Genomic DNA, 19,785 nt, shown 5'->3' on the forward strand with positions numbered 1-19,785 from the left:
GTTAAATGTGGGGTGGGCAGAGAGGAGGGAGAAATGCCACCCATACCTCTTATAAGCCAACATCATTTATCTGTATAACTGAACAGATATTGCTGAAGAGAGAGGAGAGACTTGCATAAACAAACCACACTGCAGCAAAGATTATTCTCTCCAAACCCCACCCCCACCCCCCAGCCTTTCCCAGGCCCTTGGTTTTATGGTGCTGCACAAAAGCAACAGTGCAGAGAATCTCTCTGGGTACATGTCCAGGAGATGGGTTTCAGTGCACACCTGGAATAGCTAAGCTTAGCAGAGGGATTGGTTACGTCGTTCCTTTCAAATAATTGAGATGCCTGGCACCTTTAGACAGTGAAGATGGTTGGTGGTCCTGGCAAGTTTAGGGGTAATTTTCTATGAGAGATGAGGGCTTCTCTGTTCTCCTTGCCACCTTTAGTCCTGGAATCCTTTCATAGGTGGGATCTTATGAAGTCTGCAGGACATGATGTGTCCTGGGGAGCCACGGGTTTGTTTAGTTGTCAGTTCTGTGATAAAAATGCACAGCTTTGTTTTTCCCACCTTTTTAAAGCATACCCAGTAGTAGGAGCTGTGACAATACAAAGTGTGAAATCTATAACACATTAAATCTGCACAACATAATCTAGTGAGCACAAGTATGTCATCTTCAGCCTCTTCATTCCCAAGGGAGTATGACAGCTATGTATAGCAAGTCTTGAAGGCCCTGATTGGATAGCATCTCATGCCTTTATTAACTTTGAATAAGAAAACAGAAGTGATTGGAAAGGACTTCAAGAGGCCATCTAGACGAATCTATACTTAAATTTTTTTAATTTAAAATTTTTTTTTTTTAGTGAGGCAATTGGGGTTAAGTGACTTGCCCAGGGTCACACAGCTAGTAAGTGTTAAGTGTCTGAGGCTGGATTTGAACTCAGGTACTCCTGATTCCAGGGCCAATGCTTTATCCACTGCGCCACCTAGCTTTCCCCCAATCTATACTTAAACAAGAATTCTCCCCCACATCATGCCCGATAAGTTCATTAGTTAGTTAATCAAACATTTATTAAATGCCTACCATGTGAGGCACAGTGCTGGGTGATAGGGACATAAATACAAAAAATGTAATAATCCTTACTTTCAAGGAACTTAAAATCTAACTGTAAAGACAGCAGTTGCATATTTAAATCTATACAGAAGAAATACAAGGAAAAGAAATACAAATAAGTACAAAGTAAAACTGATAAGTACATCAAACAGGTCTGAAAATATGTGCATCATATCATACCTGTGGACCTCTCAGCTCTGCAAAAGAGAGGGTTGGGAATATCTTCTTTAGGTCCATGTTCTTTACATTTTTGCAGTATTCATTTGTGTGTGTGTGTGTGTGTGTGTGTGTGTGTGTATTTTTCCCCTCATATTGTAGTCGTTGTATATACTGTTTTCTTGGCTCTGCTTACTTCACTTTGCATCAGTTCATGTAGATCTTTTCATTCCCTATTTGATGGACATCTACTATGTTTTCAATTCTTTGCTATCTCAAAAAATGCTTCTATAAATATTTTGAGGTATGGGGGCGTTTCTTCTTATCAGTGGCCTTCTTGAAGTATAAACCTATTAGTGGAATCTGCATCAAAGGGTATTGACATTTTGATCATTTTATTTCCATAATTCCAAATTGTTTTCCAAAATAGTTGTACTGATTCGTAGCTCTACCAATAATGCACTACTACCCCTCCAAAATTATCTATTCTCATCTTTTGTTATTGCCAGTTTTCATAGTGTGGGGGCAATCTCCAGGGTTGTTTTATTTTGTATTTCTTTTATTATTAGTGATTTAGTGTAGGATATCTTAAACTTTCCACTTGGAACTCCTTTTTGCCTGAGAAATTTTTACATGATCCCGGATATTTAGGTATAAAAAATAGGCATACATTACCTTTTACTGTTGTGTTTTTAAAAATTACTTTTGCTATTACTATAGACACTAATTTGAGGTAAGTGTTATTAATTTATTAATACTATATCAGTGGGGCAGCTAAGTGGCACAGTGGATAGAGCGCCAGCCCTGGATTCAGGAGGACCTGAGTTCAAATCCGGCCTCAGACACTTGACACTTACTAGCTGTGTTTCCCTGGGCAAGTCACTTTACTCTTGTTGCCCTTCAAAAAAACAAAAAAACCCCCAAAAAACTATATATATATATGTATATATGTATATGTATGTATGTATATAATATCAGTAAAGTATTGACCATGTATCTCCCTAACTTCTCATGGTCTCAGGCTACATGGTAGAGAAATCAGGGAGAGAGCTTCAGCATGCCAATTAGCTCAAGGAGAAAAGCCCCAGACTACCCAGAAGACCTACAAGATCCTGGGAAGACCCTTGCTGTAGTTAAAAACAAAACCTTTTGTGGTGTCTTCCTAGGGTTTTTATCTTCTTTTGGTAGAGGCAGATCATTATACCTTGTTCAAAGTTAAATTGGTTAGCATCATTCAGTTCCATTGGTTGACATGATTTTATGGTAGTTTACATTAAAATGAACTCTAGAGATGACATCAGGGAAAAGAACACAAAAGACCCTCCCTAAAGTTGCTCAAAACAAAGTCTATTATCTAGGTGTGGTTTAATTCTATTAGTCCTTGCTGATGTAGACAAAAGACTTTATCTCCATTCTTTTTGTTCTCAGATGAGATGTGATGAAGTTTCTCTAGGAGAACTGGACTTTCAGGAGTTGGGAGGGGGGAGGGGAGAAAGCATCGAGAAAGTGAATTCTGGGTCCCCAAGAAATCCATTACTAATAATTATTTTCTTGCAATTCCCCATGTGATTCATTGAGAAACTATTAGTTTCTCGGTTTCTCAATGAATCAATAACTGATATTACAAATACTTTACAAAGGGTTCTTAACTATGGGGCTTATGATGGTTAACAATGCACTGACAAGGGGGCAGCTAGATGGCACAGTGGATAAAGCACCAGCCCTGGATTCAGGAGGACCTGAGTTCAAATTCCACCTCAGACACTTGACACTTACCAGCTGTATGACCCTGGGCAAGTCACTTAACCCTCATTGCCCCACCAAAAAACAACAAACAAAAAACAATGCATTGACAAAAGTAATGGGGGCAGTCCCCTTTAAGAGGTCGATCTTACAGATAGTATATGCAAAAGGGAAACAAAAAAGAAAATGTCCATTTCAGTCTCTGGAAGTCTCAACTCCTATAGAGGATTCTTGGGACATTATCTTGATTCAGCTCTATATTCCGGGTTTGATCTCAGGTGTGATTGCAGAGCAGCCTTTCTTGGGTTCTTTAGATCCTCTTCCTCAGCTGAAAATCTCCTACAAAATTGATCTTAACACAACTTTAAATTATTTTGCCAATGACCAGACCAAATAATGAAAGTTAGCTCCAAACCTTATTTCTAATGAAATCTGGAAACTTTTAGATTAGAGATTTTAAAATTTTAGGTTATCTAATTGTTACATATGAAACTCAGATACAAACAAAAAATTAAGACCCAGTTTTTTCACTTGGCATTATTCAGTTCCCCATCTGGAAGATGAGATTCCATTAAGGAATTTCAGACTCCTATAAGATGTACTCCAATATAAAAATAAATTATATAAAAGTTGCCAACTTAACTTCAGTTGTAATAAAAGGTTCAGGGATGATACACAAAAATATATTAAGTCATTTATTTTACAACAGTGCATATCAAATAAGTTATAGAAACAATTTTAACTTCAAGCCATGTCTAAATTAATAACCCCTAATAAAACTGTTGCCAAATTTTCCTCCCATAGTTTAAGAAGCTTTCTGGGGGTTTTTTGTTGTTGTTTTTGGTTTTTGGTTTTGGTGAGGCAGTTGGGGTTAAGTGACTTGCCCAGGGTCACACAGCTATTAAGTGTCAAGGGTCTGAGGTCAGATTTGAACTCAGGTCCTCCTGAATCCAGGGCTAGTGCTCTATCCACTGCCCACCTAGCTGCCCCAAGAAGCTTTGTTTTATAAAAGGAAAATATTGGATGCTGGAGGGGATATGGGATTAGCTAATCCACTGTTGGTGGAGTGGTTAAAAGATCTAACCATTCAGAAGAGCAATTTGGAACTATACCCAAAGGGCAACAGAACTGTGTATACTCTTTGATTCAGCAATACCACTTCTAGGTTTATATCTCAAAGGCATCCCAAAAAAGAGTAAAAGACCTATTTGTACAAAAATCGCAACTCTTTTTCTAGTGGCTAAGAATTAGAAATCAAAGGAATGCCCATCAATTGGGGAATGGTTAAACAAGCTGTGGTATATAATGGTGATAGAATATTATTGTGCTGGAATACTATTGTGCTGTAAGAAATGATGAGCAGGAGGAGTTCAGAGAAACCTGGAGGGTCTTACATGAGCTGATGATGAGTGAGATGAGCAGAACCAGAAGAACATTGTACACAGTATCATCAACATTGAGTGTTGACCTACTGTGATGGACTATATTCTTCTCACCAATGCAATGGCACAGAAGAGTTCCAGGGAACTCATGATAGAAGAGGATCTCCAAATCCAAGAAAAAAAAAAAAGAACTGTGGAGTATAGATGCTGATTGAACCATACTATTTCTTTTGTTTTGGGTGCTGTTGTTTTTTTTTTCTATTTTGAGGTTTGCATTACTGCTCTGATTTTTTCTCTTGTAACAGGATTAATGCAGAAATAGGATTAATGTTATTATGTGTATGTATAGATATATATCTATATGTATATAGATATATAGATATAACCTATATCAGATTACCTGCTGTCTAGGGGAGAGGGGAGGGAGGGAGAAAAATCTGAAATTGTAAAGCTTGTATAAACAAAAGTTGAGAACTATCTTTACATGTAACGGAAAAAATAAAATACCTTATATGTTTAAAAAAAAAAGAATATTATTGTGCCCTCAGAATTGACAAGCATGATAATTTCAGAAAGGCCTGGAAAAATTTGCATGAACTGATATATAGTGAAATGAGCCAGAACCTAGAGGGTGTTGTACACAAAGACAACAGTATTGTTTGATGAAGAACTGTGAATGACTTAGCTATTCTCAGCAATACAATGATCTAAAACAATCCCAAAAGACTAATGATAAAGCACACTATCCACCTACAAAGAAAGAACTGATGTTGATTGAACACACACTGAAGCAAGCTATTATTCACTTTTTTCCATTTTTTTCTTTTATTCAAGTTTTCTTGTACAAATGACTAATGTGGCACTGTTTTACATAATTGCACATGTATAACCTATATTTGATTGCTTACTGCCTCAAGGAGGGGAGAAGGGAAGGAAGGATACAATTTGGAACTCAAAACTATAAACAAAGGAGTATTTACTGAGGGGAGGAAACTAAAGAGAAAAAATAGCTGAAGAAAATGAAATCAAGACCACAAATTTAATTAAAAAAAAAAAAAGCTTTGTTTTAGAAGATTCTTTCATATGGTTCTTAACAGTTTGCAGTTTTGAAAATTTTGAAAATTCTTCCTGTCCTTGGATCACTTATCTGTTGAAGTGTGGTTTTTGTTTTTTTATATACCAGTATCTATAGCCATATTTGTATCTATGCCTATAGCCATAGAGTTTATTTGTTGTTTTTATATCTAGGATATCAAACCCTCTCAGAGGAATTCGATATGAAAATTTTCCCATTTAACTACTTCCCTTATCCTGGGTGCATTAATTTTGTCTGTGCAGAAGCTTTTCAGTTTCATGTAATCAAAGGGATCTGTTTTATTTTTTGTAATTGATTCTTTCCTTTGGCTAAGAATGCATCTTCTACCCATAGCTTTGAAACGTATATGATCTGCTAGTCTTCTAACTTTTTATGATATAATTTTTAACATTAAAGTTACATACATTTAGAATGTATTGTGAAATATGGCATAATGTGTTAGTCTAAGCTTATTTTCTGACAAACTGCTTATTTAATTTTCTCAGCAGTTCTCATCAAATCGGGTGTTCTTTCCTGAGTCATTTGTTTTCTTCTGGTTTATCAGATGCTAGGTTTTTGAGTTCCATTGTTTCTGATCCTCTCATATTTAGCCTATTCTATTGATTTTCCTCTCTTTTTAAAACAATAACAAATGATTTTGATGGCTACTAGTTTATAATATAGTTTGAGGTCTGAAAGTGCTTTTCTCCTTTCATCTCTACCTCTTTTCATTAGTTTCCTTGTTATTTTATTTTTCTAAATGAATTTTGTTATTATTTTATCAACTCTGTAATGTATTCCTTTGATAATTTGATTGGTATTATGTTAATATTGTACTTTGTGGTAGTATTTCATTTTTATTATATTGATACAGCCTAGCCTTGAGCACTGAATATTATTCTTTATATCTTTAAGGAGCACTTTCTAATAGAATCTATGAGTATTTTGTGTGCTTTTGTAGCTTGATCCCCAAATATTTTAGGCCTTTTGTAGTTATTTACAATGGGACTTCCCATTCTATTACTGCCTCTTGGGTATTGTAATTGTTATATAGAAATAATGTGATTTTTTGAGAATTTACTTTGTAGCTCTGTTTTTGCCAGTGCTGTTGACTATCTCAGTTTGTATTTTTGCTGATTCCCTAAGATGTTCTAAATCAGTAAATTAGGATAGTTTTGTGTCCTCTTTTCCTATCTTTATACCTTTAATTTCTTTCTTTTGTCAAAACGCTATTGCTAATAATTTTAGAAATGTATCAGATTATCTATTATCTAATAGAGGGAAGAGTAGGAATCTTTGGTTTCCTCCTGTATGTATTAGGAAAGCTTCTAGTATCTCTCCACTGCAATGATGCTTGATTTTGGTTTTATATAGATGATTTTTATGGCTACCCCACAGGAGTGCTAGAAACTTGTGGAGGCTCAAAAGGGAGATAAGCCAGACTAGATAGGAATGGGGCCAGACCAGAGCCCAGGCAGCTTGAACTTGAATCACAACAGGAGATGGGACCATACTGGTACCAAGGCAATCCATGCCCAAGCCACAGCATGTGAAAGGGCCAGGAAAGCAAAACAGTTCACATCTTGCAGAAGGTCTGGTACCAGAGCAACTGACAACATATGTTTGGGGGCCTTTTAGGACTGAGACAGCCCTGCATACAAATCTGTGCTAGGAGAAGGAACCAAGGGCAGAACTTGAGTAGAGCCACAAGAAACCCAGAAATTCCTGCAGAGGGGGAAAGTCTGGTATTAACCACAACATCCAAAGCAGGGCCTTGCCCATATTGTCCAAGATTATAGGAGGGAGCAGAATGTGACATAGGTACAAAGTCTCTACCTAGAAACTGAGGGTAGAAGTATGGATAAACAGAAAAACCAATGAACCAATAAAGAAATACTGTGGACTGAAGGAAAGCTCAAAAGGTTAACACCAAGAAAAGAATAAATCCACAAGCTGAAGTAAATCCTCAGGGAAGAGTTACTTGGCTATGTGTACTACAGAGGAACATTAAGGAAATGTATCAAAAGCTACACAGTGTAATAGTAGGTAAAATGATGAGGGGAAAAAATGGAAAGGGGAATCAGTAGTTAAGAACCATAGTGACAAACTTCACACACAAATTGGATTCACTTATTGAAAATTGGAATGGACCAAACAGAAAACAGTGACTCCCTGAGAAAAGAAGTAATAAAATTAAAAGATCGGGGTAAGGAGAAGAAAATCTAAGTTATACACTATTGAAAATAACTGACCTGAAAAACAGATTAAGGAGACAGAATCTTTTTTTTGTTTTTTTACATATAAGGTATTTTATTTTTTCAGTTACATGTAAAGATAGTTCTCAACTTTTGCCTATACAAGTTTTACAATTTCAGATTATTCTCCCTCTGTCTCCTCCCTCCCCCCCTCCCCTAGATAGCAGGTAATCTGATATAGGTTATATCTATATATCCATACATCTATACACACACACACACACACACACACACACACACATATATACATACACATAGTAACATTAATCCTATTTCTGCATTAATTCTGTTACAAGAGAAAAAATCAGAGCAGTGATGCAAAACCTCAAAATAGAAGAAAACAACAACAGTACCCAAAACAAAAGAAATAGTATGGTTCAATCAGCATCTATACTCCACAGTTCTTTTTTTTTTTCTTGGATTTGGAGATCCTCTTCTATCATGAGTTCCCTGGAACTCTTCTGTACCATTGCATTGGTGAGAAGAATACAGTCCATCACAGTAGATCAACACTCAATGTTGATGATACTGTGTACAATGTTCTTCTGGTTCTGCTCATCTCACTCATCATCAGCTCATGTAAGACCCTCCAGGTTTCTCTGAACTCCTCCTGCTCATCATTTCTTACAGCACAATAGTATTCCATTGTATTCATATACCACAACTTGTCTAGCCATTCCCCAATTGATGGGCACCCCCTCAACTTCCAATTCCTTGCTACCACGTAAAGAGCAGCTATAAATATTTTTGTACATGTGGGTCCCTTTCCCCCTTCCATGATTTCTTTGGGAAAGGGGAGACAGAATCTTAAAAACTACCAGATTATCTGAATATCTGAACATCGTGACGAAATAGAAAAGCCTGGATAGCATAATTCAGGAAGTCATCATAAGGAAAAGATAATGAATTCTGTTTTGGATGTGATAAGTTTGAGATGCCTTCTGGTCATCATTCCTATTGTCTTGTCTCTTTGACTTTCACATCCCAGCTATAGTTCATCACCTCTTCTTCTGTCTTTCTTGTGCTTCTAGACTACTTTCATCTCCTCCTTGAATTCATGTCTTTGCTTTCCACTTTCCCACAGCCTTCTCCCATAGAACTGTCAGAATGTCAGAATTGAAAGACAAAAGACTCTTATTTTTTTATTATTTTATTCATGTATTTCTTTATGCCTTTGCAGATTGGCATGGTAGCTTGGAAAATGACTCTCAAGAGTCCTGAGTACCCAGAAGGACGAGATATCATTGTTATTGGAAATGACATCACCTATCGAATTGGGTCCTTTGGACCTCAAGAAGATGTGCTATTTCTGAGGGCTTCTGAGCTTGCCAGGGCAGAGGGTATCCCTCGTATTTATGTGGCAGCTAACAGTGGAGCAAGAATTGGGTTGGCAGAGGAAATACGCCACATGTTCCATGTGGCCTGGGTGGATGCTGATGATCCTTACAAGGTAAGAAGACTAAGACTAAGGGCCAAGGAAGAACAACATAGTGGCAGATAGTTTTTGTTTAAAAAATAAGACAGGTCATTTATTAGGATTTGGAAATTTGAAATTTTAGCAGTTAGAAAGCACATGTTGAGAAAGGGCCTGTGGTTAAAGCAAAAGTAAGGAATTTGTGATTAACTACCAGCAATGCACAGCACAGATTTCTGATTTCTTTGAATCTGAGGATTTTTTGCATGGTTCTTCAGTTACCTGTCTCCCCTCTACCCAGTTGCATTCTCCTAACACTGTTTAGATTTGGGAAATTAAAGTGTCATAATTTAAGAGTCTCTGTTGTGATGTCTCTAAAAAGCAGTGTCATTGAAGGCCAGGGAGTGATGCATCCTCTGTCCCTGATGGAAATTAAATGGAGTGTATTTGAAGTTTAGGCTGAAAACCGTCTTGTTTCACAGGTAGATGGTCAGTGACTAGCTCTTTCAAAGTAGAACTGACCATGCTAGTATTATATTAGGCAATGTCTCTCAAGAAGCGATGTGGCAATTTACAGATAGCTTTGGGACAGGCTGCATAATATCTGTTTTGCTGCATCTACCCACTCTATGATGTCAGGAATTAACGAGTTAAAACCATTTGTCCTTCACAGGGTTACAAGTATTTATATTTGACTCCTCAAGATTATAAGAGGGTCAGCGCCCTGAACTCTGTTCACTGTGAGCATGTAGAAGATGAAGGGGAATCCAGGTAGGTGCATAAAGGGTGGGGGATGAGCCTTTTGAAAGGGAGATGTTGTGTTTTCCTGTTTGTCTGGTAAATATAGTAGTAAATAATGTCAAGGATTGTTGATAGCTACAATCACTTCAAAAGTTGTTATAAAGTCCTGGATCAGGAATGGGTCAGGTCATAAATCAGTAAATGTGAAATGTTGACTTATTTGAAGATGTTGTAGTAAGTATAAAATGCAGCATCCCAGAATAATATAAGCAAAGAAATGACGTGTGGGAGGGGTCCTGAGTTGGAAGGATTTTCCCTACCAGTAATGCTCAGTGAACACATGAGTATTTGTAGATGTGTTGTATATCTTGTGAAAGGGTGAGCACATCTTTTCCAGCATTGGGACTGCTCAGTAAACAGCACTCTCTGGTTTCAGTCCTTGGGTGAAAAAACCTCATTGGAAGTGAACCTCATTCCTGAAGAGAGGCACTAAATACCAGCAGAGGACAAATTGAGGAGGGATTGAAAGATGATAAAAGCAGAGAATGAAGGGTAGTCTGGGAAGTAGACACAAAGCCGTAGGATTGATATCTAGAACTCAGAGAAAAAGAATAATAGAGAAGATAGAAATAAAGAAGGGAACAAAGAAATATAAAAAGGAAGCAGTAAGAGCTTCTATGGTATACTTATTTATTGTTTCAATTTGCAAAAACATATTCAGTGCCAAGCCCTCTGGGCACATGTAAAACAACAAATAATATATGCTCACCTCTTTTTTCAAATTTGTATTTTTCCTTCCTGTTATTAGCTCCATTCCCTATCTCCTGTTTCCCATTGTCAGCTAGTGCTTCCAATCCCCTGCCAGGAAGACTAATGACTGTCCCACTGGAGCTATGTGATTCTTTCTGGATCACTTGGGCAACATCTCACTTCATTTGAGCCTTCAAAAGGCCAGGGCCAGAAAGTGGTCATTATGATCCTTCTTCCCTTTAGTTTTTGACTTAGAAAAGGAGATACTATTGAGCCTTGGGCTACTTTCTCCTACTACTTCACTACATTGGTACTGATCATTAGAAGACATATGTAAAATCCCTGTTGTTTAATGATGACTGCATATCATACCAAGGAGTACCCTGTCCCTGTTCTGAAGAAATTACCTTCTAACAAGGACACAAAAGGGCATACTGTGAAGCAAGGCAAGAGGAAAAGGGGTATGCATGAAGAAAACAATGGACAGGAGATTGGGTGCTAAATTTTTTTTTAAATTACAGGGGTTTTTTGGCAAACTTTTAATAATGACTATTCTATTTCTTTGGTACTCATAACTTGGCTTGGTTGTATCCAATAGGTACAAGATAACAGATATCATTGGGAAAGAAGATGGACTTGGGGCTGAGAACCTCAGGGGTTCTGGGATGATTGCTGGAGAATCCTCATTGGCATATGATGAGATCATCACCATCAGCCTGGTAAATCTCTTAGTAGTCAGGATGTGTAATTTTTTTTAAAGATGTTGTTGGGGCAGCTAGGTAGTGCAGTGGATTCACTGGCCCTGGATTCAGGAGGACCTGAATTCAAATCCAGCCTCAGACAGTTGACACTTAATAGCTGTGTGACCCTGGGCAAGTCACTTAACCCTTAATGACCTGCAAAACAAAATAAAACAAAAAACAAAAAGAAATATTGTCCAAAAAATTTTTTTTAAGATATTGTCATTAAATTCACCTTACTGCTGTTATAACCTGAGTGGGACAGTGATCTAGAGAGCCTCCTCATTGACATCTATCTGGCATCTGAATTAAATTATTTTAAAATCTGATTTAGGGTGAATTCAAGTTGGCTACATTGGTGTTAATTGTTTGTATGTCTACAGCTTACTGAGAAGTCATGATAGTCAGTACAAAGCAAGGCTAATGGGTATAGTTGAAATCTCCAGGTAAACCAAGTACCTCTATTAGTTTCAGCCTTCACATTCACCACTGGGCATTTTACTGGAGCTAAACAAGTAGCAGAATGCATTAGTTGGAGTTTCACCTCTTCTTGCTCCTCTGTCTAATTTAGTGAAGGTACTAAGCCGTTATGAAATGGGCAAAAGGTGGGAAACCTGAGGAAACAGCAGGGAGTCTGAGGAATTCCCCAAGGTGTTTGATTGAATTCATTCTGAATAATCTGATATTACCTGTGTTTCATTTTCTAGAACCATGGAATCTCAGAGTTGGAAGGTATCTTAGAGATCATCTAATCTTATTCTTAGTCAGCAGAGAATTCCCCTCTCAGTACCCCAGCCAAGCACTGATCTGGCTTCTGTTTAAAGAGCTCCCCTAGAATAGAGTAGTTCATTTCATTTTTGAAGAGCTCTAATTGTTAGCAAGTTTTTATACTTTGATCAAGTCAGAATCATCCTTTCTGCTCTTTCCAGCCATCATTCTTGGTTTGGATTTGGGGGGCCACCTGAATCAGATTAAATCATTCCTCCATAAGGTGATCCTTCATACACTTAGATTTTCGTTTATATCTGCCCCTCTTGCTTCTGTTCTCCATGCGGAACGCCTTCACTTTCTTCTCCTAATCTTGGCATGGTTTCAAGACCTCTCACTATCTTTGTCCAATCTCCTTCCTAAAATCTGACAGCACAATTGAACATAGTATTATAGATATTAGCTGACCGAGGCAGAATATAGAAGTGTAATAACTTCGTTCATTCTGAACATTATGTTTCTAATACAACCTAAGATCACATTAGCTTTTTCAGCTACCATGTCCTGCTTTGCAGTGTAGCAAAACCCACTGTTCTTTATGATGCTGTTTTTAGCAGTGTTTCCTCTTTACTATACTTATAAAGGTGTTTTTTTTTGGAACCTAAGTGGAGCCCTTGGTTATTATAAGTTGAACAGATACAAAGAAATAGCCCATGACTGGTAATGACTGTTTGCAATCTAAATGTCATATGCCCACAAACACACTTGTGGCCTGGATGTCTGATGTGGGTGTTGTGTTTCCCCCCTAAGGTAACTTGCCGAGCCATTGGAATTGGAGCTTATCTAGTTCGACTGGGGCAGAGAACCATCCAGGTTGAGAATTCCCATTTGATTCTGACGGGAGCTGCAGCCCTCAACAAAGTAAGTTCATGAGGTTTGTGAGGGAGTTTTTCTTTCTTTCTTTCTTTTTTTTTTTTTTTGGTGAGGCAATTGGGGTTAAGTGACTTGCCTAGGGCCACACAGCTAGTAAGTGTGAGGGAGTTTTTCAGGAAGCTTTTTGGTATTGGGTATGCAGAGAGCGAGAGCGAGAGCGAGAGTGAGATCCAGACCCCTTCCCTTTTTTCTATTATCCCTGTTAGTTCTTCTGGCTTTCTGGACATGTCAAAGGTTGAATGCTACCTTGGAGTGGAAGAGGGACTTGTGCCTCCCAGTTCTCTGATCAGTATATGGTTTTATTAATGGGAATTGCTATGCACTCATGGGTGTTTTGAGGTTCCACTAGGTTTTTTGCAGGAGCATCCCGGGATGTTTTAAAACTTTGATGCTGCTGAACCAGATTAATTATTTTTGCATGTTCTGCTCTTGTCCCTTCTGTCCAAAAAAGAAAGAAAGAAAGAACGTTATTGTCCTTGCCTTCATTCCTTTCTTTCCCTGCTGCATCTCTTCCTTGAACTTCATTCTTTTCATTGCCTTTCTTCTCAGCTTTTTATTTAGATGAAGCCAAATAAGTTTGCTTTGCTCTTTTGTTCTTTCACAGTAGTAACAATGTCAGTGTCTGTCTCCTAACATTTGGGGCTGAGGGCTCTCCTAGCTAACATGGCATAGGCTAAAGTTTGTATGTTTTAGGTAGAAATAGGAGTACTTACTCCTTAAAAAAAAAAAAAAAACCCCGACATCTGTCCCGTGCATACTGTGTATTTACAAAAGTAGAGTTCTATAGGAAGTCCTGTCTTACTTCGTGAAGAGGGTGCTGGGAGATTGATCCTCTTTAAGCCTTTTACCCTCCAGGTACACTTGCAGTTTTTCCCATTGAAGGCCATACCTAATGAACTTGGTTCCTGTAAGGAAATAATAAGAAAGGATAAGTAGATGCACACAAAGCAACGGTGGTTTTGGCTTTTTCAGTCTCATTTTCTAAGTAGGCCACAGGTACCATAGGTACTCCCACTTTGAGTATGGAACACTTCTGCAGGCTTTCTCCTCATACAAGTTCAGAAATTTTTGGTCCTTTGCCAGGCATCCTGTAGGGGACTGAATCTTCTAAGAAGAATGTGAAGTAGTTGATATTTGGAAATTCTCTCTGATGATTTGATTTTTCAAGTAAAAGGAATAGAGAAGGACTCCGTCCATTGATCCCTTTGCTGAAGAAGTTAGTGCATGTTTTCCCACTGGTTTTTCACAACAGAGTCTGTAAGGTGAGATTTAGGAGAAGTAGCCATGTGCTGTATGCTGGCCTATTTAGACATGGCCCATGCTAAGAAAAGACATATAGCTAGCATAGCAAACCTGACTGACCTTCCCTTTTGGGGAGGGGAGTAGCCAGGGAACAGAAATTGTACATTAGCACTACTGATGAGATTACTGGAGTGGGGAAACAGCTGAGAGTCTTAAATTTGTTTAAGTTGCTCTTTGGGTTACTTCCTTATGATGAGAAAATGATGAATGTCCAAGAGAATTGTAGGTACCCTTTTCCATTGAGATACTGTTCAGAGTGAATCCCTGTATGTTTGCTGCCTTTTGCATACATGGGCAGAAAGCTAATTTCCAAAACGTCTCCTTTTTACATTGGATTTTATTTTTTCCCCTGGATAATGTGTCATGTGGGGAGAATCTTATAGAAATCAAAGGTATTTATTTGCCTGGGAACTGGCTAGTTGCATTTCATTCCCGCTGTAAAGCATTATGTACTCTTTCTTAAAATCTATTGGCTGAACTGTTACTGATCAGGTTCATTATATTTACCTCCTCTCCAGACCATAGTGTTAAAGGAAAAGTCTAGTTTCAGGGGAAAAAAGACACTGAGGCTGTAGCTGGCCCTTCCCCAAAGATTGCTCACATCTCCTTGTGAAGAATCTGCTCGTTGCTTGCCAGATCCTGGAGGGGGTGAGTTCTGGAGCTTCTCTCATGCTGCTCTGAAGGCTTCCCCCTCTGTGGCCAGTGCTTTTCAGCTCTCTTACCAGGAGATACCTCATTTCATGCAGATTCAGGAAGACTGTCCTTCTCTACAATCCTTTTGCCCACCTGGTGTGAAAAGGAAACTGTTTCACAACTGCATTTTCACATTTGTTCCCTCTTCCCCAGAGAGAGAGAGAGAGAGAGAGAGAGTGTTTTCTCTGCACGTATTCAGGGATGCATGTGGCTTCTGCTGTGTGTTTATGTGCATTCCTGTCTCTGTGTGTGCTAGTCTCCTTTCTATCACTTCCCATGTTCTCCCCCTTCTCCCCATCCCTCGACTCCCCCCTAGCTTTTGATGTCAAGGTGTCTCGGGTCCCTCAGTGTCTGTGTTTCCCTTTTTGTGTGCCTGTGTTTCTCTGTATCTCTGACTCACAATGGAGCCGCCTTTATTTTAAGTCTCATCACTTCTGCTCCTGACAGGGGTGTACATGTGTATGTAGAACAGAGATATAAGGGGCATTGTGCAGGCTCTTAGACCACATATGTTTGACCCTCCACCTTTTCAAGTCTTCATCTTTTACATTAAATATTGGGGTGAGGTCTTGGAAGATGGGGTACACAGAGATTGGGTTTTTTTTTTTAAATCTTGTGCACCCATGCGCATGCCGATCTGTTGACCCCCTTGAAAATGGAAATAATGATAATGCGTGTCTCCTGACTGCATCAAAGTATCAGCACATCAAAAGCCAGGAGGCATGAAATGCAAATGATAAAGTGAAAGCAGATGGATTGTGCATGATCGCCTGATGCCCAATGAATTTTAAAAGGTGCTGGTTTGCAAGGGGGGGGGTTTGAAATAAACACGTTATCCCTGCAATTTTTTTTTGTTCCTGACGCTCACTCCTGACAATATTTTTTCACACTTGAGTGAGCACCCACTCCATCTCTCTCTCTCTCTCTCTTTCTCTCTCTCTCTTTTTCTCTCCTCTCCCAATCTCCCTCCTCCTCCCCCCCACAGTACACGTCTCAGGTCATGTCGCTGCAGCTCCGGTGGAAATAATAAGATATAAACCACGAGGTTGTTATTTGCATAGAAATAGCATGGAGCCCCGGGCAGCATGAGAGAAGGACACAGAGATCATTTGTCTAAAATTTTAATGAAAACTTTTGCTGAGGCAGAGATTTTTTTTTAACTTTCTCCCCCCACCCCCCACCCCTCTTTTTCCCTGTCACTTGCTTAACATGGTACGATTTGAAGTGAAAGAGTTGACACACTGCATATTATACTGGTGGAATGCAGTAACATGTAAATTTCAATTTGTTCCCTTTTTAATAGAAGTGGAGCTGGAGAGACTTGCATTCCCAATTTAATGCATTGCATACATGCTTCAAGCCTTTATAGCTACACTCCATCTCAGTGCACACCTGATGTTCCTAGTCCTTAGCTGACCTGTTTTTAATTAGTTTGGATCTTTGTGCCTTTGCTTCTAAAGACATTTTACTTTGAAAAAGACTTCTTTTTGTAGCACAACAGTAACTTGCATTAGAAAAATGTAAACGTTCAGTTTATTTCCTATTTTTTACTTTGTGTAATTTAATCCTTTTTTCATGTGGTATTACTCTTTGCTGTTGCATAAGAGCTGAAAGTGCTTTCTGAAACAATATTTGTATTCCCTTTGGTTTCTGGTCCCTATATTTGTGTACCCTTTTATTTTTTGCCTGTGCCTTTTTATTTTTTCTGCCTGAAAATGTGAAATCAGCAAGATATTTTTAAACAAGATAGGCAGATCTACATTTTATGAATATTGAGGGTAGCAGATTCAGTACTTGATCTAATGGCAGGGGATTCTTATATATCTAGATGGACTTGTGTTTGACCAAAATCATGATGGGCTATTGTTTGTTGTTGTTTAGTTGTTTTCAGTTGTGTCTGACTCTTTGTGACTCCCCCTTTCAGGGTTTTCTTGGCAGAGAACCACTGTTTGCCATTTCCTTCTCCAGCTCATTTGACAGATGAGGAAACTGAGGCAAACAGGGTTAAGTGATTGGTTCAGGGACAAGTAATTGTCTAGTAATTGTCTGATGGCAGATTTGAACTCAGGAAGAGTTTTTATGACTTCAGGCATGATATTCTATCCACTGCTCCATCTAGTGTCCTGATAGACTATTGACAGGCATATAAAATCATGTTTTCTGTTTTCTGGTGCCATTTTGTAGATAAAAAGATTGAGGCCCTAAGGGAAAATAACCTGATTACTGCAAGTGAAAATAAGTAGAATTAGAAACAAAACATTTGTCCCATGAATTTCTGCTTTGTGAAAATGCTCACTTATGCTAAGGTTTCATGAAGCCAATACAGGAAAGTGGTTTGAATAACTTCCTTTGTTGCCTCAAATCATCTTAGGTATGATGTTATAGGTAAGCAGACTTTTCTCTGCCTGGCCTCCAGGGAAGTGCATCAAAGATGCCCAGTCCCTAGGAATTGCAGGCTGCGGTTAGCAGGCTACTTGGGTGTTAGGTATAGCACCGGGAGAGCTGAAACACAACCCTGCTGCCCTCAGGAAGACACTCGCTTGCCTCTGACCTTGGCATGAGAGAACTTTTAAAGAGGAGAAAAGCCTGGCTCTCCTTTTTCTATTATTGAGCACACTTGGAGGCCTGATCCCACTGGTGACTGGCCCAGAAACTCTAACCTGCTCTTCTTTTCTGACCGGAGTTGATTCACTTCCTTAGGCATGTTGGTGGTGTATCACCAGCATACCAGATCCCTCATCAGCTTTAGCCCTGCTCTAGTCCACAACTCCCATACTCAAGTGATCCTATCATTGTTGTTCTCCCCTGCACCCTCCCAAAACCCACCCCCGGCAACAGAGGCTACACAAGCGTGTACCACCATCCCCGACTATGGTCGATCTTTAAGGAGCCTAAATGGCTCACAAGTCAAGAGGAATTGGTAAAGACAGCTACAGGGGCTTTCCAATATTGATTTTTGCCCTTTTGTTACTCAACATAAAATGGTTAGTATTACCAGAGTAGTAGCAGTGATAGATTAGGGCATGCTAGCATCTCTTAGGGAGAGCCTGTCTGCAGAGCAAAAAGTGGAATTTACGGCTTATGACCTTGCTTGCCCTCTAGGTAGCAACTTCCTATGGCGGTGAGGCATGTGGTAGTAGTTTTGGAAACACTGATGGGTCCCAGCTTCTTTTCCTAGAGATCCAGAATAGCTCCTGGATAGTTGTGGTCTGTACCTTCTTTGGGATAGACATCTTAGAGCTCCCATTTGTCTCTGAGAAAGAATTTTATCACCTTCAGCCACTTCATCGAATACCAGTTTTTCCTTCCATTGAATCAACTAGAACCAAAAGGATTAGAGGTTGAGTGTGATTGGGTTGTGGGCCCAGCAGTATGTTCAGTACTTTAAATCTTGCTTCTAATTCTTCAAGCAAGCCACTTCCCTCTTTGGGCCTCAGTTTCCTCATCTGTATTTTATGTCTGTGGCACTGTCATTTCCATTTGTTTCAGTTAACAGTGTTTTATGGAATGCTGGAGTTCCCATTGTCAGTGGAGTGTTTGCTAAAGTTTATAGCTACAGTATACACCATCGCCACAACCACCTGTGTGAGACTGGGGTGAGAGGGGCGCAAGTGTGTAGTGCTTGTGGTGGTGGTGTAAAAAGACATTAGCTATTGACAGATGCTGGTAATGTGAAGAGAAAGAACAAACTGGCTCTAGGCAGTTGTTCTATCTTTATTCATTTGGTATGTATTTATTCTGGTAGAAGAGTCTTACTGCCCAGTTCTAATGCTCGCATGCCTTTAGAGGTGGTCTTCCCCAGACCAGCTAACAATATAGAGCACATGAACAATTCCCCAAATGATATTGTCACATGGCATATTGGCTGTCAAGCTTTGTGAAGGTTGTCTTTTTGACCCCTGAGGTCACCTCTGATTGGGATATAGTATTCTCTTTTGAGAATACAGCAGTAAGCTTGTAGATTCTATGAATGCTTTCTCTGAAGGTAAAAAAAATAAAATAAAAGAGGCAAAACTCCTGGATAGTCTCAGAAATAAATTTTAAATTGAAATTCTTATTTGTGTACTGCAGGAAGGTTTTCACTTCCCCTATAGGTGCTATCTCAAGATAATCAACATACTTGACAAAGCCATTAACATGAGAGGTACCATGTTGTGTCATGATAGGGTAGTATATGTGTCAGTCATCTGCTTATAAAAAGGTCCCCAAGGACTTGTTGATACAATAGCCCATAATCACTCTAAGGATCAGTCCAGCAATTTGCATTTTTAAAAGTCCCTAACAACCTATTCTGCCAATAGACAGTCCCAGCTCTCCCATGCCTCCAGATGGGAACTCTCTCTTTTCTAAAGGGCATTTTAGCTGCCTATTTGAATGTTCCTTGCTCTGGCTGTAATAGTGAGGTCTTGGAAAGGATTGCCTATTTAACTTCCATCTCTGTAAATTAGGTGTGGATGCATCCACTCTTTTTTTTTTTTTTTTTTGCTTTTTTCTGTTCTTTTTCTTTGGTAAGACCATCTTTCTATGTATGTAGTGAGTGACCAAATTTCTCTTTACTTTGTGAAATATCCCATGGAATCTCAGGATTCCACAGACTATAGTTGGGTTTGTTTGTTTGTTTGTTTTTAAACCCATGATCTAAAAATACAGCTTAGAATTTTATGTACTAGCAGGGTTACCTGCTTGAGGCTTCTTATCCTGGCCTTAGCACAGACGCTCTCACTTGGATCTTTTAGGTAAGGTAGAACTGCCATTCAGAGCAATGTTATGGCAGTTAACTTTGCTGTCTTAGTT

General features: G+C 38.9%; 1 protein-coding gene across 7 annotated transcripts in view; it reads left to right on the top strand.

Annotated features, from left to right (window-relative positions):
* ACACA (acetyl-CoA carboxylase alpha) overlaps nt 1-19,785 on the top strand; it is a 262,916-nt gene that overhangs the window by 190,485 nt on the left and 52,646 nt on the right. For all 7 annotated transcript variants that reach the window (XM_044001690.1, XM_044001692.1, XM_044001691.1 and 4 more), the window contains 4 exons: nt 8,891-9,160; nt 9,798-9,895; nt 11,214-11,334; nt 12,874-12,984. In XM_044001690.1, coding sequence (XP_043857625.1) covers nt 8,891-9,160; nt 9,798-9,895; nt 11,214-11,334; nt 12,874-12,984 — 600 coding nt within the window. The remainder of the gene's footprint in view (nt 1-8,890; nt 9,161-9,797; nt 9,896-11,213; nt 11,335-12,873; nt 12,985-19,785) is intronic.

The sequence above is a fragment of the Dromiciops gliroides genome, chromosome 4, assembly GCF_019393635.1.
Source record: "Dromiciops gliroides isolate mDroGli1 chromosome 4, mDroGli1.pri, whole genome shotgun sequence".
In the NCBI taxonomy this organism is placed as follows: domain Eukaryota; kingdom Metazoa; phylum Chordata; class Mammalia; order Microbiotheria; family Microbiotheriidae; genus Dromiciops; species Dromiciops gliroides.